Here is an 18778-nt window from a genome sequence, read left to right as displayed (position 1 = left end):
GTGAGTGGTATGAGGAGCGTGGCAGGCAGCCTGAAAGATGATACAGCTGGAGTAGCTGATGCCACGGGCTCTTGCAGTGCTGAATACCACTCGCGACTCACTCACCTGTTCTGTATTAATCCCATCATTGTTGCTGGAAAGCTCCCTCAGTAGCAAATCTGTCTGCATTTAGGATCCAGTGCTCGAATGATTGGCAACACTCCAATATCCTGTGGGCCATCGTTTCTGGTTACTGGTGTCTGAATCTCTTTAACCGAGTCTGGGGTATTCCTTCACTGATTTGGATGGGGGTTGGGAGGCATTTTGCTGCCTTCTTCTCTCCAGTTTAGTCGGAAGAATCGTGCAACGGAACATTGTTTCATTGGCGAGTGGCTGGATTATTATCGTGTAGGAAGGAACTGAAGATGCTGATTTACTAAAGCCCCCTGTCCCACTTTCATGACCTAATTGGCACCTCTGCCGAGTTAGCCCTTGACTCGTACTCACAGCATGGTCGCCACGAGGTTGTAGGAGGTCTTCGTAACTCTTCCTCACGCTCGTGAGTGGTCTCCGCGTACTCGTGGCCTCAAGTAGGTCGCGGCGTTTTTCACAGCCTGATAAAAAATGCCCACGAGTAAAAAAAGTCGGCAAAATGGAAAAAAATTGATACTTTTTACTCGTAGGTAGGTCGAGAAAAAACCCGCATACATGACATAATTTTATCATGTGATCATTTCCATTCGTAGCTAGTCGTAGTTGGTCTTGGCTGTGGAAGACTGAGGTCGAGGGGGATCGTAGGAGGTCGTAGACATAGTCGTAGGAGGTCGTAGACAGAGTCGTAGGAGGTCTTTTACTTTGGCGAGTCAACACCACCTTGACATTTTTTTCAACTTGTCTAGGGTTTTCTAAACTCGTGGATTAGGTTGTCCAAGTGGGACAGCCCCTTAATAATGCTGGAGTAACTCAGCGGGACAGGCAGCATCTCTAGATAGAAGGAACTTGTGATGCTTCTGCAGAGTGTCTATCTTCGATATATTTACTTTGTGTACTAGTCATGTCTCCACTATTTATTTCATTCCGCTTACATGTTTTTCCTCTACATGCTCAAGTTTTGTAAGGTGTCCTTGAGACTCTTGAAAGGCGCCCATAAATAAAATTTATTATTATTATTATTATTATTCTCAGGCTTTACTTTAGTCTTTTAGACGAGACTTTAATAATAATAATAATAATAAATTTTATATTTAATGGGCGCCTTTCATACAAAATCTCAAGGACACCTTACATAGTAAACATATAATCGGAATATAACAATAAGGACATCACAGAGACACAAATTAAAAACAGGATTCAATCCAAAAACAGAAAATCAAAAACACAGTGTGAAGAGGGAGCAGCAGCAACCAATTCGTGCCAGCGTCCACTCTCTCTTCACGGCAGCCATCTTGGACACAGACCTACAAGACTACAAATAGACAAAAAAAAATCATCCCCCCACAATGGATAGCACTGTGGGCGAAGGCACAATGTCCAGTCCCCACCCCATGTTCACCCCAAAGTCAGGCCTATTGAGGCCACCGCAATTGCCTCTACGGAGGCCCGATGTCCCTGGCCGTTCTCACCGGGTGGTCTTGCCCCGGCGTCGGGAGAGTCCTCTCGGCGGCTGGGCCACCTCGAACGGCCGCTTCCTGGTTGGAGCCCGCGGCTGCCGAAGCCGACAAGGCCGCGCCGGTTTGGAGCTCCCAGGCTCCCGTTGTTGAAGTCGGCGCCGCCTCTACGCTCCGCAAACCCGCAGCCCGGAGTTGTTGCTCTCGGCGGTCCAGCTCGCCAGAGCTCCAGCGCGTCGCCCCAGGCAAGGGATCGCCCGCTCCACTCCGCTCCGCTCCAGCGCTCCGATGCTGTGCCGCCGCCGAGGCCGAGGTGCTGGGCGGTTCCCGCCAGGAAACGGCGCTCCAAGCCCGCAGGTAGGCCACGAGGACGGATTGACGGGCAGCCCGGAGAAGAAGCTGCCTCACCGACCAGGTAGGGACCTAGAAATAAAGTTGAGACCTACCCCCCCACATTAAAAAGTCCATATCCCCAACAAACGAAAAACAGGACTCACTAAAAACTATAAAAAAAACGAATTAAAACGGACGGCTGCTGGCTAGCAGCCGTTCACCAAGATGGCTCCTCCTCCTGTGTAGAAATACAGCGTAGAAACAGGCCCACCAAGTCCGCCCTGACCGGCGCTCCCCGCACATTAACACGATCCTACACACACTAGGGACAATTCATGATTTTTACTGAAGCTAATTAGCCTACAAACCTGTATGACTTTGGAGGAAACCGGAACACCTGGAGAAAACCCACGGGGAGAACGTACAAACTCCCTATAGACAGCACCCGTGGCCAGGATCGAACCCGGCTCACTGGCGCTGTGAGGCAGCAACTCCACCGATGAGCAAACATAGAGGCGTAGCAACCGCAGATATGGTTTACAAATATAGGCACAAAGTGCTGGAGTAAATCAGCAGGTCAGGCAGCATCTCTGGAGAACGTGGGTAGGTGATATTTCGGGTCCCCTGCCCTTTTTCCTATTATTGGCGTGTGTACCGAGGTACAGTGAAAAGCATCATCAAACCTCCTATCATGTTGTCTGGCATGTCTGAATACCCGGGTGTTGGTCTCACAGATGGCACAATGGGCTAAGTGTTCGGCTGGCGACCGGAAGGTAGCCGGTTCGAATCCCGATTGGAGTGCATACTGTCGTTGTGTCCTTGGGCAAGACACTTCACCCACCTTTGCCTGTGTGTGAATGTGTGTGAATGTGTGTGAGTGATTGGTGGTGGTCGGAGGGGCCGTAGGCGCAGATTGGCAGCCACGCTTCCGCCAGTCTGCCCCAGGGCAGCTGTGGCTACAGAAGTAGCTTACCACCACCGAGTGTGACTGAGGAGTGAATGAATAATGCGATGTAAAGCGCCTTGAGTATTAGAAAGGCGCTATATAAATCCCATCCATTATTATTATTATTATTATTTAAGTTTAGGTTTATTATTGTCATGTGTACCAAGGTACAGAGAAAAGGATGCACAAAGTGCTGGAGTAACAGCGGGTCAGGCAGCATCCCTGCAGAATGTATATAGGTGATGTCTCAGGTCGCGACCCTTCTGCACATTGAATTGTGATCAGTGAAAAGCTTGCTATCCAAACCGATCAGATAGGGAGATGTTCCAGGGAGATGCTAACTGCATTTCGTTGTCTCTGTACTGTGCACTGCACAATGACAATAAAGTCTGAATCTGAATCTGAATCCACCATACAGTCAATTAAAACTCAAGGACAACCAACAAAGCAAAGGGGATGATACAAAGTACAGAATAGAGTTCTCAGCATCCATCCCAGAGAAAACAGGCCGTTTGGCCCAGCAAGTCCCTGTGGAATATCAGGGATCAGTTATGCTTAAAAGCAACTGCATTCCTGAGGTTATGAAATACCAATTGAATTTACACGGCTTTCTTAAATTAAGTCATTCACTTCCAAAGCAGTTCACTGTGTGGAACAATTAGATTTTTACGGTTTAATGCAGTGAATATATATCATAAATGTATGATGCATTCCTACTACTCATTTTAAATAGCAGCGAGTTCACACTGTGCTAAGCGCTTGGTTTCCCAGTGTTTAAGCTCATCCATATCCCTTGAGGAAGAAGGGTTATATATCATAAATATAATGTGAGTGATCTTTGCAAACGACTGTAGAACTTTGAATTTTCCACTTCATTCCATTTGTCTGAGATTTTCAAGATTTAGATATGGAAGGGCTGAAACTAATGGATTCACGAGAGATAGGGCTGACGGAATCAGGGGATATGGGGAGAAAGCAGGAACGGGTTACTGATTTTGGATGATCAGCCGTGATCATATTGAATGGCGGTGCTGGCTCGAAGGGCCGAATGGCCTACTCCTGCACCTATTTTCTATATTTCAATGTTTGTGAGATTCCTGTCAGGGAGAGTTCTTCCATCTAATAATAATAATGGATGGGATTTATATAGCGCCTTTCTAATACTCAAGGCGCTTTACATCGCATTATTCATTCACTCCTCAGTCACACTCGGTGGTGGTAAGCTACTTCTGTAGCCACAGCTGCCCTGGGGCAGACTGACGGAAGTGTGGCTGCCAATCTGCGCCTACGGCCCCTCCGACCACCACCAATCACTCACACACATTCACACACATTCACACACAGGCAAAGGTGGGTGAAGTGTCTTGCCCAAGGACACAACGACAGTATGCACTCCAAGCGGGATTCGAACCGGCTACCTTCCGGTTGCCAGCCGAACACTTAGCCCATTGTGCCATCTGTCGTCCCAAGGGGCGGCACACGGTGGCGCAGCGGTAGATTTGCTGCCTTCACAGCGCCAGAGACCCGGGTTCGATCCTGACCACGGGTGCTGTCTGTACGGAGTTTGCACGTTCTCCCCGTTACCGTGTGTGTTTTCTCCGGATGCTCCGGTTTCCTCCCACACTCCAAGCGCTTACTACTTAATGCAGCCTCATCAACGTCCTATACAACTGCAGCAAGACTGCCCAACTTCTTCACTCAATATCCAATAAATATGATCATGTCCTCTTGTGTGAATGTGCGTATGTGTAGTGAGATTTTTACTGAACGGAACACAAAGAAGGAATTTCACTGGGGCAGTAATGTACCAGTAAACCTTTGGAACTTCAGTTGCCTGGTACCAGGAGATGTGTAGGAAGGAACTGCAGATGCTGGTTCACAAACAAAAACACACAAAGTGCTGGAGCGTCCCAACAGGTCAGGCAGCATCTCTGGTGATGTTTCCAGTCGGGACCCTTCTTCAGACAAAAATCTAAAGAGGGGAAAATAGAGGTATGAAAATGCACGTGGAACAAAATGAATGGAAGGCATTGCAAATCAAAGCCAGCAATGATATGGAGGGATATGGACCAAACGTGGGACTAGTGTAGCTGGGACATTGTGAGCCGGTGTAGGCAAGTCGGGCCTGTTTCCACGCTGTATCACTCTATGACAATCAAGGAAAGGTGGAGCCCACAATGGTCCATTGTTGGCTGTGGAAGAGGCGATGACGAGGGAATACTAGCAGGGAAACTGAGCAAGATTACGGTGGGACACCAGGAGATGATGGGATGAGGATTAGAACCGGAGGGAGACAGATTGAGAGTTAAAAAAATATGAGCTGCTTTTCCCTCTGGAATCTTTCTGCTTCCTGAGCCTATGGAGCAGTTGGACAAGTTTAGTTATGTTTCCACAGAGAGGGGAAGGGAATATGGGATGAACAGTCTATTTTGAATTCAATTCCTGCCCTCGGGTCAAGTGCAGTTTGGTTCGCTGCGGAATAAAGCCTTTTGTCTTTAGTCCTGCCAACTCTTCATAATGCTCCTCTTCAAAGCCATCAATTGTCGAGGGGGGGTTTCCCAAATACATGGCGCAGGGTAATATCACAGAACTCAAATGAACTTGTAGATCAGCTCGCTATTTAGAATTAACTTTCAGAAGCATTAAAGAATGGTGCCAATCTAAACATTGATTTTATTTTAAAAATATGATCTTGCAAGACTGAAATGCACCATAGGCTTGGGGTACAAAACTTGGTTGTCCACTTTTTGTTAAGTTTAGAGATACAGAGCCCTTCGGCCCACCAAGTCCACCCCGACCAGCGATCCCCCCACACACTAACACTATCCAACATACACTAGGGACATCTATTTTACATTTACAACAAGCCAATTAACCTACAAACCTGTACGTCTTTGGAGTGTGGGAGGAAACCGGAGATTTTGGAGAAAACTCACGGGGAGAACGTACAAACTCCGTACAGACAGCACCCGTATTCAGGATCGAAGCCGGGTCTCTAGCGCTGTAAGGCAGCAACTCTACCGCTGCACCACCGTGCCGCCTAGTTGTAAATGTAAATTTTTACACAGAGTGGTAAATCTGTGGAATTCTCTGCCACAGAAGGTAGTTGAGGCCACAGTTAATTGGCTATATTTAAGAGGGAGTTAGATGTGGCCCTTGTGGCTAAAGGGATCAGGGGGTATGGAGAGAAGGCAGGGATGGGATACTGAGTTGGATGATCAGCCATGATCATATTGAATGGCGGTGCAGGCTCGAAGGGCCGAATGGCCTACTCCTGCACCTATTTTCTATGTTTCTATGTTAGCGGCTGAATAAGGTGATGTTAGGTAGATATGTATTTCATTGGAATTCAAGAAATTGGATCTTGAAGTATTAATGTCTCGAAAACAAAGTTCACAAAACCAAACACGAATTTGGAGGGTTTATTTGTGGTGATATTTTGGTCCGAGCATCGGTCTCCAAATTCTTCAGATGTATTTAAGTCTGTTTTCTTTTGCTTGTTTTGATCAGCTTTTGGCCAAGAAAGGAAGGTCTTGACCCGAAACGTCACTCATTCCTTCTCTACAGAGATGCTGGGCATACACCAAAGATAGACACAAAATGCTGAGTTAAGGGCCTGTCCCAGTTGGGTGTCATATGCGCGTCATTTACGCATTACGCGCGCATGGTGACGGGCAGTCGCGCGCGGCGCCCCAGGATTTTGGGACGTACAAAATCTCAGCGTGCCATCTGCCGCAAATGACGCCCAAGTGGGGCAGGCCGTATACTCCTGCACTTTGTGTCTATCTTCGGTGTATAACCAGCATCTGCAGTTCCTTTCTACACTTTAATTGGCCAAACTGGGCTGAATATCCCGCCCTTAAGTAGATCATGGTCTGATTAGGTAGACACAAAAATCTGGACTAACTCAGCGGGTGAGGCAGCATCTCTAGAGAGAAGGAATGAGTGATGTTTCGGGTCGAGACCCTTCTTCAGACTGATTAGGGGCATGTCAAACTCCTCATGTGTAGGACTGGGGGTTGGGATCGAACCTGGGTCCGTGGAGCTATAAGGCAGCAGCTCCTATGGTCCATGCTTATGTTCCACATGCGCCTCCTTGTATTGCCTCCTCACGAGGGCTGTCAGGGCATTGAGAGAGGCGCAGCGGTAGAGTTGCTGCCTTACAGCGCCAGAGACCCGGGTTCCATCCTGACTACCAGCACTGCCTGCACAGAGTTTGAACGTTCTCCCCGTGACCTCATCGGGTTTTCGCCGAGATCTTTGGTTTCCTCCCGCACTCCGAAGGTACAGGTTTGTAGGTTAATTGGCTTGGTGTAAATGTAAATTGTCCCTAGTGTGTGTAGGGTAGTGTTATGGGGCTGTCCCACTGTACGAGCTAATTCAAGAGTTCTCCCGAGTTTCCCCTGATTCGAACTCGGAGAATTATGGTAATGGCCGCTCGTAGGTACTCGGGGCTCTCGTGGACATTTTTCAACATGTTGAAAAATCTTCACGAGTCTTCCCGAGCTTACCGCGTTTCCCGAGTTCCTGCCGTTAGCGTTACGAGCCGCTAAGAGACGTTACTCCAGCATCTGCTGTTCCTTCCGACACACTTTAGTTCCTCTGTCATGTTGCTTTTGGCCTTGGGTGGAAGCTCAAAAAATCTCTGTGACTTGCTTGCCAAATCCTAACATAGAACCAGCGGAGTGTTTACTGTAAAGGCCCTTTGACCACAGGGAGGTTACGCAAATTGAGGCAAGGCTCTCATGAGTTGTGAAGAATGAGAGGTGGTCTCATTGAGAAATATAACTGGTGCAAAATTAGATTAGTTTTGTTTGGAAACAGGAACTTTGGCCCAAGGTTAATTCCCGGGATGGCGGGACTGTCATATGCTGAGAGAATGGAGCAGCTGGGCTTGTACACTCTGGAGTTTAGAAGGATGAGAGGATATCTCATTGAAACACATAAGATTGTTAAGGGCTTGGACACGCTAGAGGCAGGAAACAAGTTCCCGATGTTGGGGGAGTCCAGAACCAGGGGCCACACAGTTTAAGAATAAGGAGTAAGCCATTTAGAACGGAGACGAGGAAACACTTTTTCTCACAGAGAGTGGTGAGTCTGTGGAATTCTCTGCCTCAGAGGGCGGTGGAGGCTGGTTCTCTGGATGCTTTCAAGAGAGAGCTAGATAGGGCTCTGAAAGATAGTGGAGTCAGGGGATATGGGGAGAAGGCAGGAACGGGGTACTGATTGGGGATGATCAGCCATGATCACATTGAATGGCGGTGCTGGCTCGAAGGGCCGAATGGCCTACTCCTGCACCTATTGTCTATTGGCGCACCAGGTCCACGACGACCATCGATTATCTGTTCATAATCGCTCTCTGTTATTCCCACTTTCACATCCACTCCCCACATACTAGAGGCAATTTTTACAAAGGCCAATTAACCCACAAACCCGCACGTCTTTGGGATGTGGGAGGAAACCAGAGCACCCGGAGGAAACCCACGCGGTCAGGGGGAGAACATGCAAACTCCACACAGTCAGCACCGGGTGGTGAATCTGTGGAACTCATTGCCACAGAAGGCTGTGGAGGCCAAGTCATTGGGTATTTTTAAAAGGGGATATTGATAGATTCTTGATTAGTACGGGTGTCAGGGGTTATGGGGAGAAGGCAGGAGAATGTAGTTGAGAGGGAGGGATAGATCAGCCATGATTGAATGGCGGAGTAGACTTGATGGGCCGAATGGCCTAATTCTGCTCCTATGTCTTATGATCTTAAGAAACTCAGCCCAATAAGAAGCTGAAGGTACACTCGTGAATATTAGCATGCAGGATTAGAGACAAGCGTAAAAGGTTGAATGATGGAGTTGACTGGATGGGCCGAATGGCCTAATTCTGCTTCTATATGAACTTATGAACAATACATGATTACAATCAAGTGTAAAAGATAAAAGGCACAACATTCAGTGCAAGATTAAGTTTGATTTAGGATGCTGGTGTGAGCGTGTGTGTGTACACATGTATCAGTGTCATGTATGTTCGCAACAGTTAAACCGCCCGTGTACATCGAACGTTCCCACGCTCTGACAATGCGGGGATGCGTTCCCCGAGGCTGATCCCATCCCTGGTGAAAGGGATGCCCAGACCATCACACAAACCAACCTCCCTTCCACTGACTCCATCTACATCTCACGCTGCCTCGGCAAGGCCAGCAGCATCATCAAGGACCAGTCGCACCCCGGCCACTCCCTCTTCTCCCCTCTCCCATCGGGCAAGAGGTTTGGTTTAGTTTAGAGATACAGCACAGAAACAGACCCTTCGGCCCATCGAGTCCGCGTTGACCAGCGATCCCCGCACATTAACACTGTCTTATACAAACTAGGGACAATTTACATGTACACCAAGCCAATTAGCCTACAAACCTGTGCGTCTTTGGAGTGTGGGAGGAAACCGAAGATCTCGGAGAAAACCCACGCAGGCCACGGGGAGAACGTGCAAACTCCGTACAGACAGCACCCGTAGTCGGGATCGAACCTGGGTCTCCGGCGCTGCGTGCGCTGTAACTCTACCGCTGTGCCACCGTGCTTGGTGGAGAAGTGTGGAAACGTACATCTCCAGATTCAGGGACAGTTTCTTCCCAGCTGTTATCAGGCAACTGAACCATCCACAGTGTTTAACAACTATCCATCTCATTGGTGACCCTCGGACTATCTTTGATCGGACTTTGCTGGCTTTACCTTGCACTAAACGTTATTCACTTATCATGTATCTGTACATTGTAAAATGGCTCGATTGTAATCATGCATTGGCTTTCTGCTGACTGGTTAGCACACAACAAAAAGCTTTTCACTGTACCTCGGTACACGTGACAGTAAACTAAACTGAAACTGAACTGAGTTGCACTTAGGGGGATTAGCTGAATCTAATGAGGGTGCTTGTGATTCCTTGCAGAGAACATGGTCGACATCCTGCAAGTGCTGGACCTCCAGGACACCACGGAAGGAGTGGTGAATGTGGCGGGATTCTGCACACAACGAAAAGGCTCTGAAGACACTGACTTTGCACTCCGGGTGGAAAACAAGACACACTTCACCGCCCTAACCACGCAATTATATCCAGGTATGTCCATCTCCTGAAAGATGCACCCTATTCTATCGGTACTTTGCCTGCAGTGAACCAAGAGTGCTATATGGTCGTATGGCCCCAGACACAACAATGAAATTCTTACGGTAGACAAACATGCTGGAGAAACTCAACGGGTGAGGCAGTATCATCTGCCGTTCCTTCTTAAACAAAATGAAATTCTTACACAACGAGATATGTAAAAATAGTACTCTGTAAACAATGTAACAAATGAGAACAAAATGTTCAGTGTATATATATATATATATGTTTATGTGTGTATATATGTATGTATATATGTATATATATATATATGTATGTGTATATATATATATATATATGTATGTATATATATATATATGTATGTATATATATATATATATGTATGTATATATATGTATGTATATATATATATATATGTATGTAATATATATATATATATAAATATATATATATATGTATGTATATATATATATATATATATATATATATATATATATATACTGAACATTTTGTTCTCATTTGTTACATTGTTTACAGAGTACTATTTTTACATATCTCGTTGTGTAAGAATTTCATTTTGTTCATATATATATGTGTGTGTGTGTATATATATATATATATAACCATATAACAATTACAGCACGGAAACAGGCCATCTCGGCCCTACAAGTCCGTGCCGAACAACTTTTTTCCCTTAGTCCCACCTGCCTGCACTCATACCATAACCCTCCATTCCCTTCTCATCCATATGCCTATCCAATTTATTTTTAAATGATACCAACGAACCTGCCGCCACCACTTCCACTGGAAGCTCATTCCACACCGCTACCACTCTCTGAGTAAAGAAGTTCTCCCTCATGTTACCCCTAAACTTCTGTCCCTTAATTCTGAAGTCATGTCCTCTTGTTTGAATCTTCCCTATTCTCAAAGGGAAAAGCTTGATCACATCAACTCTGTCTATCCCTCTCATCATTTTAAAGACCTCTATCAAGTCCCCCCTTAACCTTCTGCGCTCCAGAGAATAAAGACCTAACTTATTCAACCTATCTCTGTAACTTAGTTGTTGAAACCCAGGCAACATTCTAGTAAATCTCCTCTGTACTCTCTCTATTTTGTTGCAATCCTTCCTATAATTGGGCGACCAAAATTGTACACCATACTCCAGATTTGGTCTCACCAATGCCTTGTACAATTTTAACATTACATCCCAGCTTCTATACTCAATGCTCTGATTTATAAAGGCTAGCATACTAAAATATTTCTTTACCACCCTATCTATATGAGATTACACCTTCAAGGAACTATGCACGGTTATTCCCAGATCCCTCTGTTCAACTGTATTCTTCAATTCCCTACCATTTATCATGTACGTCCTATTTGGATTTGTCCTGCCAAGGTGTAACACCTCACATTTATCAGCATTAAACTCCATCTGCCATCTTTCAGACCATTTTTCCAAATGGCCTAAATCACTCTGTAGACTTTGGAAATCCTCTTCATTATCCACAACACCCCCTATCTTGGTATCATCTGCATACTTACTAATCCAATTTACCACCCCTTCATCCAGATCATTGATGTACATGACAAACAGCATACATACATACACACACACACACACACACACACACGCACACACACGCACACACACACACACACACACGCACACGCACACGCACACGCACACGCACACGCACACACACACACACACACGCATATATATGTATATATAATAATAATAATAATAATAATAAATTTCATTACGGACTCAAGGTCCAGACAAGGGGCAACATTACATTAAAAATGCATTGCATATCAAATATCATAAATGTATATAAAATCATGGTATATCACATAAAAACATCATAATTTATATTTAACAAAAACCCACAATACTTAAGTTAAACATATACATATACACACACACGCACACACATATATATACATATACATATATAGATACACACACACGATGCGATAGAACTTTATTCATCCCAGGAGGGAAATTAATCTGCTAACAGTCATTAAACACACACACACAAAATACATGAAACATGAAATTAATGTGACAAATGGAAAGTATTGGGGGTGTGCAAAGATTGGGGAGGAGCGGGGCGGGTGGGGGGGAAGTGAGGGGAGTCAGTCTCAGTCAACCCCACAACAGAAGGGGCGGGTGGGTGGGGGGGGGGGAGGGTTGTACAGTTTGACAGCCATCAGGGAAGAAGGATCTCCTGTGGCGTTCTGTGCTGCATCTTGGTGGAACCAGTCTGTTGCTGAAGATGCTCCTCTGGCTGACCAGTGTGTCATGGAGGGGGTGAGCTGTATTGTCCAGGATGCTCCACAGTTTGAGGAACATCCTCCCCTCCAAGACCAATCTCCCGTGAATCCAACTCCAACTCTGCCCCTAGGACGGAGCCAGTCTTCCTGGTGAGCTTGTGTATTTGTGTGTATGTGTATACTGTATATACATATATGTGTGCATACATATATATACACATATGTGTGCATATATGTAAGCACACCTGCACATATATATGTGTGTGTGTGTATATATACATACAAGGATACAAAGGACATTTATTATCACATACAGCAATTGGTGTAGTGAAATTTGACGACATTTGCACACGCATATGCACACCCATATACACAAATATATATGTACAGTATACACACACACACACATGTGTGTGCATATATATAAGCACACGTGCACATATATATGTGTGCGTGTGTGTATATATACATGCACACCCATATACACAAATATATATGTACAGTAAACACACACACACACACACACACACACACACACACACACACACACACACACACACACAGCCGAATGGCCTAATTCTGCTCCAACAACTAATGAACCTTGCAGGGCAATATGTGAGACAGAGTTGTGAAGACACGGTGTTTTATTCCACCAATGTTCTCTCTCTCTCTCTCGCTGCAGATGGAAGCTTCCCTGAGAACTTCTCCATCCTAACGACACTGAAGGCCAAGAAGAACGCCCAGTTCTTCCTCCTGTCGGTGTACAACGACCAGGGCATCCAGCAACTGGGCGTGGAGATTGGCCGCTCTCCCGTCTTTCTGTACGAGGACCAGACGGGGAAACCCACACCAGAGGATTACCCCATCTTCAAAAAAATCAACCTGTCAGATGGCAAGTAAGTCCCTCCACCCACCTCGTGAGTCAGGGAGTCACGAACCGGACGATAGTTTAGTTTAGTTTAGAGATACAGCGCGGAAACAGGCCCTTCGGCCCACCGGGTCCGCGCCGACCAGCGATCCCCGCACACTAACACTATCCCACACGCACTAGGGACAATTTACACTTATACCAAGCCAATTTACCTGCAAACCTGCACGTCTTTGGAGTGTGGGAGGAAACCGAAGATCTCGGAGAAAACCTATGTGGTCACGAGGGGAGAACGTGCAAACTCCGTAAAGACAGCACCCGTAGTCGGGCTCGAACCCGGCGCTGCAAGCACTGTAAGGCATCAACTCTACCGCTGCGCCACCGTAAGGTTAGAGGAGATAGATTGAATATTAGGTCGTTTATTCTTCTTATGTGTACTGAGGTGCGGTGAAAAGCTTCTTGGATGTGTGCTACCAGTAGACTTTCAGGTACAGCGCAGAAACCAGCCCTTCGGCCTACCAGGTCCGTGCTAGCCTTGAATAATGGCGGCGTCTGCATGTGTAATATATGCAAAAGGAATTTCACTCTGCAGATGAAATACAAGTGTATGGGAATATTATACTGAGGCAATATACAAGAGTCGCCAGATTTTGGAACCATTTTCAAGTCCAAGTTGTTATATGTTTATGTCAGAGGACACAGGTTTAAGGTGAAGGGGGAAAGATTTAATTGGAATCTGAGGGGTAACTTTTTCCACACAAAGGGTGGCGGGTGTATGGAACAAGCTGCCAGAGGAGGTAGTTGAGGCTGGGACTATCCCAATGTTTAAGAAACAGTTAGACAGGCACATGGATAGGACAGGTTTGGAGGGATATGGGCCAAGAGCAGGCAGGTGGGACATGGGTTTCGGCCCGAAACGTCGCCTATTTCCTTCGCTCCATAAATGCTGCTGCACCCGCTGAGTTTCTCCAGCACTTTTGTCTACCCTGTAGCTGGGACATGTTGGCCGGTGTGGGCAAGTTGGGCCGAAGGGCCTGTTTCCACGCTGTATCACTCTGTGACTCTCTGACGATCAAGAACCTTGTGGTGAGCGTCAAGTGTTATCTGTAGGTGGGTTGTGCTGTACAGCTATCTCAACCTTTGTGTTACTGCATTGTGTCCTGGCCTTCATGAATGGCTGCCTGGTCCGATGAGTCCGATACAAGGTTAATTACCGGGATGGCGGGACTGTCATACGCTGAGAGAATGGAGCAGCTGGGCTTGTACACTCTGGAGTTTAGAAGGATGAGAGGCGATCTAATTGAAACATACAAGATTGTTAAGGGCTTGGACGCACTAGAAGCAGGAAACGTGTTCCCGATGTTGGGCGAGTCCAGAACCAGGGGCCACACGCAGTTTAAGAATAAGGAGTAAGCCATTTAGAACGGAGACGAGGAAACACTTTTTCTCACTGAGAGTGGTCAGTCTGTGGAATTCTCTGCCTCAGAGGCCGGTTCTCTGGATGCTTTCAAGAGAGAGCTAGATAGGGCTCTTAAAGATAGCGGAGTCAGGGGATATGGGGAGAAGGCAGGAACGGGGTACTGATTGGGGATGATCAGCCATGATCACATTGAATGGCGGTGCTGGCTCGAAGGGCCGAATGGCCTACTCCTGCGTCTATTGTCTATGAGTCTACATTCATCGCTGGTGGATTGTGTCTTGCAGGTGGCACCGGCTGGGAATTAGCGTTGAAGGGAAGAACGTCACGTTGATCGTTGACTGCGACCAGCGGATCACCGAGCGGCTGGCCAGGAGCGACAACCCCGTGGTCGACACCAATGGCGTGGTGGTCTTTGGCACCAGGATCCTGGACGAGGAAGTGTTTGAGGTTTGTGCGGGGGGGACCTCAGCTTTGGGTTCACATCTGGCATCTCCTCAGTCGGTCCATCACTCGAGGTGAACGCACGTTGTACGGCGCAGCGGTAGAGTTGCTGACTTAAGCCCCCGTCCCACTTCGGAGACCTAAACAGCAACCTCTGGTGACCTTGCCCCCCCACCCAAAAAAAAACCGAGGTGACCTACAACCTCCTACCACCTCCCAGGCACATGTTGAAAACCTTCCTCCACTATGAAGAAAACCGGCTTCGACTCGTCCTGCGTCTAAAAAATGATCGATTTTAAAAACGGCAACCTATTTTTAGTCGAGGCCAGTTTTAATCATGATGAGAAAATAGCAACAACCTAGATGAAGCCTCGACCACACAGAAACCAGTTTCGACCATTAGGAGAGTGACCAAAACCTCCTAGGTCACCAGAGGTTGCTGTTTAGGTCTCCTAAGTGGGACAGGGGCTTTACAATGCCAGGGACAGCCTTTCACTGTACCTCGGTAGACGTGACAATAAACTGAAGTGAAACTGAGCCTCTCGATCTCGAGCCGGCACTTGCTCTCTGGCTGACTCCCCCGAGTTCAAACAAGCTTCTGATAAGTTCCGCCACTCGGCACTCCTGGGGCCCAGTCAATGTGCAGAGGCTTTGTAGACAGAATGGGCTTCAATTAGATTCACGCTTGGGATCGCACAAAACAACCTGCAGTTGAAGATAACTTCATGGCAAATGTCCGCATTCATCCACCCTGCTACACAATGGCAGAAAATACAGTTTGCCTCAAAGTAATTCAACTTTTAATGAGTGTTGACCTCTCTTGCCTTTTGGCTGTGAGCTCGGCTCTGCTTTCCTCCCATATCTCCCCCCCTCTCTCCCCCCTCTCTCCCCCCCTCTCTCCCCCCTCTCTCCCCCCCTCCTCTCTCCCCCCTCTCCTCCCCCCCCTCCTCTCCTCCTCTCTCCCCCCCCCCTCTCCTCCCCCCCTCCTCTCCTCCTCTCCTCCCCCCCTCCTCTCTTCCCCCCTCCTCTCCTCCCCCCTCCTCTCCTTCCCCCCCTCTCCCTCTTCTCTCCCCTCCTCTCTCCCCTCCTCTCTCTCTCCACTTTTTCTCCTCCTCTCTCTCACCCTTCTCTCTCCCCCTTCTCTCTCTCCCCCCTCTCTCCCTCTCCCCCCCCCCCCCCCCCCCCCCTCCCTCTCTCCCCCCCCCCCCCCCTCCCCTTCCTCTCTCTCCCCCTCCCCCCTCTCTCCCCTCCCTCTCCCCCCCCCCCTCTCTTCCCCCCCCTCTCTCCCCCTCCTCTCCCCCCCTCCTCTCCCTCTCTCCCCCTCCTCTCTCCCCTCCTCTCTTCCCCCTCCTCTGTCTCTCCCAGAGCTGTACAGGAAGACAGGGTTCACAACCATGTAGAAGACTGCCTGCCTTGTGTCCGGTTCTCTGGAGGATAACAAAGTCAGGATTAAACCCGTGTCTCGGGCGCTGTGGGGCAGCAACTCTACCGCTGGTGCCACCGTGCCAGCCTAAACTGCCCCAGTGAAGTGTGTAGATCCATGGTAGAATCTCGGGAGAGTGGAAAGGAAGCCAGGAATAAGGGGATGCTCAGCGTGGACTCAGTAACCTGGAGGCCCCCGCTGCTGAGGGACTCCATGACCTGACTACAAGTGAGGTACTTCACACCGAGTGCCCTGGGGAGCGTGGCGCTGATGTGAATTTTGTGGGAAAGAATGCAAGTTTCACAAACCTCTCTACTGTGAAGACCTCTGTAATTGAGGCGAGGAGCTGGCTGGAGTTGCTCAGAGGCAGCATCTGGGAGGTTTCCAAATTCCAAGCATGTGTCCACTTGAAGCAGAATGACTTAGCCCACACTGACCAATTAGTTTTGGGAACCTTCAGAGCTGTGGAACAGCAACACATTCAGTTGGTGGTGAAATTGTCGTTCTGCCCAGGATTTAGTTATGGGTTTCGGAGATTGAATTATTCCCAGACAGACGGAGAGCAGCGATGTTTTTTTTTTAGATATACCAATAAAAAAACAGCATTTCTTTTAGTGTCAGGGCTGCATTCTAACGCTCTGTTCACAAAGTGTGTATTTCGTGTCCTAACGGCTGTCGAATGAAAACTTTCAATGTGCTTAGAGTTAGTTTAAGTTTTGGAGATTCAGCGTGGAAGCACGCCCATCTTCAGATGATACACGCTGAACATCTATTCCCACTAGTTCCATGTTATCCCACTTTCCCATCCACTCCCGACACACTAGGGATGATTTGCAGAGGCCCCCGTCCCATTTAGGAAACCTGAACGGAAACCTCTGGAGACTTTGCGCCCCACCCAAGGTTTCCGTGCGGTTCCCTGAGGTTTTTGTCAGTCTCCCTACCTGCTTCCACTACCTGCAACCTCCTGCAACCTCCGGGAACCGCTCGGTGGGGCGCAAAGTCTCCAGAGGTTTCCGTTCAGGTTTCCTAAGTGGGACAGGTGCATTTAAGCCCACAGGCCTGTGCATCTTTGGAGTGTGGGAGGAAACGGGAGCACCCGGAGAAAACCCACGCAGGTCACAGGGAGAACCTGTGAAGAGACCAGGGTTCGATCCTGACTACGGGTGCTGTCTGTACGGAGTTTGCATGTTCTCCCTGTGACTGCAAAAGGTGCTCCGGTTTCCTCCCACATCAGAGAGACGTGCGGGATTGTAGGTTAATTGGCTTCGGTAAAAAAAAAATGATATATTGTCCTTAGTGTGTAGGATAGAGTTAGTGTAGGGATGATCGCTGGTCAGCACAGACTCGGTGGACCGAATGGCCTCATTCTGCACCAAGGGTCTTTTAGTTGTAGTTTAGTTTAGCGATACAGCTCAGAAGAAGGCCCTTCGGCCCACCGAGTCCGAGGCGACCAGCGATCCCCGCACACTCACCCAATCCACAATTTTTATCGAACCCCAACTAACCTACAAACCTGTTCGTCTTTGGAGTGTAGGAGGAATGCGGAGAAAAGCTAGGCAGGTCACGGGGAGAATGTAGAAACTCCGTGCAGACGGCACCCGTGGTCAGGTTCGAACCCGGGTCCCTGGCGCTGTAAGGCAGCAACTCTACCGCCCTATGTTGCTAGGCTATGTATGGCAGGGAGCCTCTCTTGGGCGGTTCACCAGGACACGGTGTGCCCGTACTACGGGATTTTCTCCACCACTTTCCCACACGGTCTTCCAAAGAGGAACGATGTCACTTGGCACCACACTGTCTGGAACAGCTGCTGCGCGGAGAGAGGCGTCACCAACATCTGGATTGTTGGGAACTGGCCGAGCTGAGAGGGATTAGGAGATGGGGAGTTTGATTTGGTTCCAGAGAAAAATATTTCAGTGAGGAGTTGCCTAATGCAATGTTCCCAAGTCTGCACCAAGCACTCTGTAACCGCTCCATGTTTAGTTTTAATCAATAAAACCGATAATGATTAATGCTGCAATACTGCATGAATTTCCTGACATACACTGGGCGAGAATATTGATTAGGCTACCAGTGCCCAATCTCTACAATCCTTAAGGCAAGGCAAGTGTGTTATATTTATATGTATTGGCCATCAGAGCAATGAGATTGTTCCTGCCAGGCCCAGTAACAGATAAATAAACGCACAATTATCAATAATACAATTATCTATTATCAAATATCAAGTGTGGGAGGAAACCAAAGTTCTTGGAGAAAACCCACGCGGTCACAGGGAGAACGTACAGACAGGATCGAACCCGGGTCTCTGGCGCTGTAAAGGGCCTGTCCCACTTACGCGACCTTTACAGGCGACTGCCGGCACCCGTAACAGGTCGCCGAAATT

At 47.8% G+C, this 18778-nt stretch overlaps 1 protein-coding gene across 2 annotated transcripts in view; it reads left to right on the top strand.

Moving 5' to 3' along the window:
- Nucleotides 1-18778, top strand: part of col5a3 (collagen type V alpha 3 chain) — a 198756-nt gene that overhangs the window by 21075 nt on the left and 158903 nt on the right. For both annotated transcript variants that reach the window (XM_033050912.1, XM_033050913.1), the window contains exons 2-4: nt 9796-9963; nt 12929-13142; nt 14819-14981. In XM_033050912.1, coding sequence (XP_032906803.1) covers nt 9796-9963; nt 12929-13142; nt 14819-14981 — 545 coding nt within the window. The remainder of the gene's footprint in view (nt 1-9795; nt 9964-12928; nt 13143-14818; nt 14982-18778) is intronic.

Source organism: Amblyraja radiata, chromosome 35 (assembly GCF_010909765.2).
Source record: "Amblyraja radiata isolate CabotCenter1 chromosome 35, sAmbRad1.1.pri, whole genome shotgun sequence".
In the NCBI taxonomy this organism is placed as follows: Eukaryota; Metazoa; Chordata; class Chondrichthyes; order Rajiformes; family Rajidae; genus Amblyraja; species Amblyraja radiata.
Note: the sequence above shows the minus strand (reverse complement) of the source record. Positions and strands in the feature narration are given on the sequence as shown.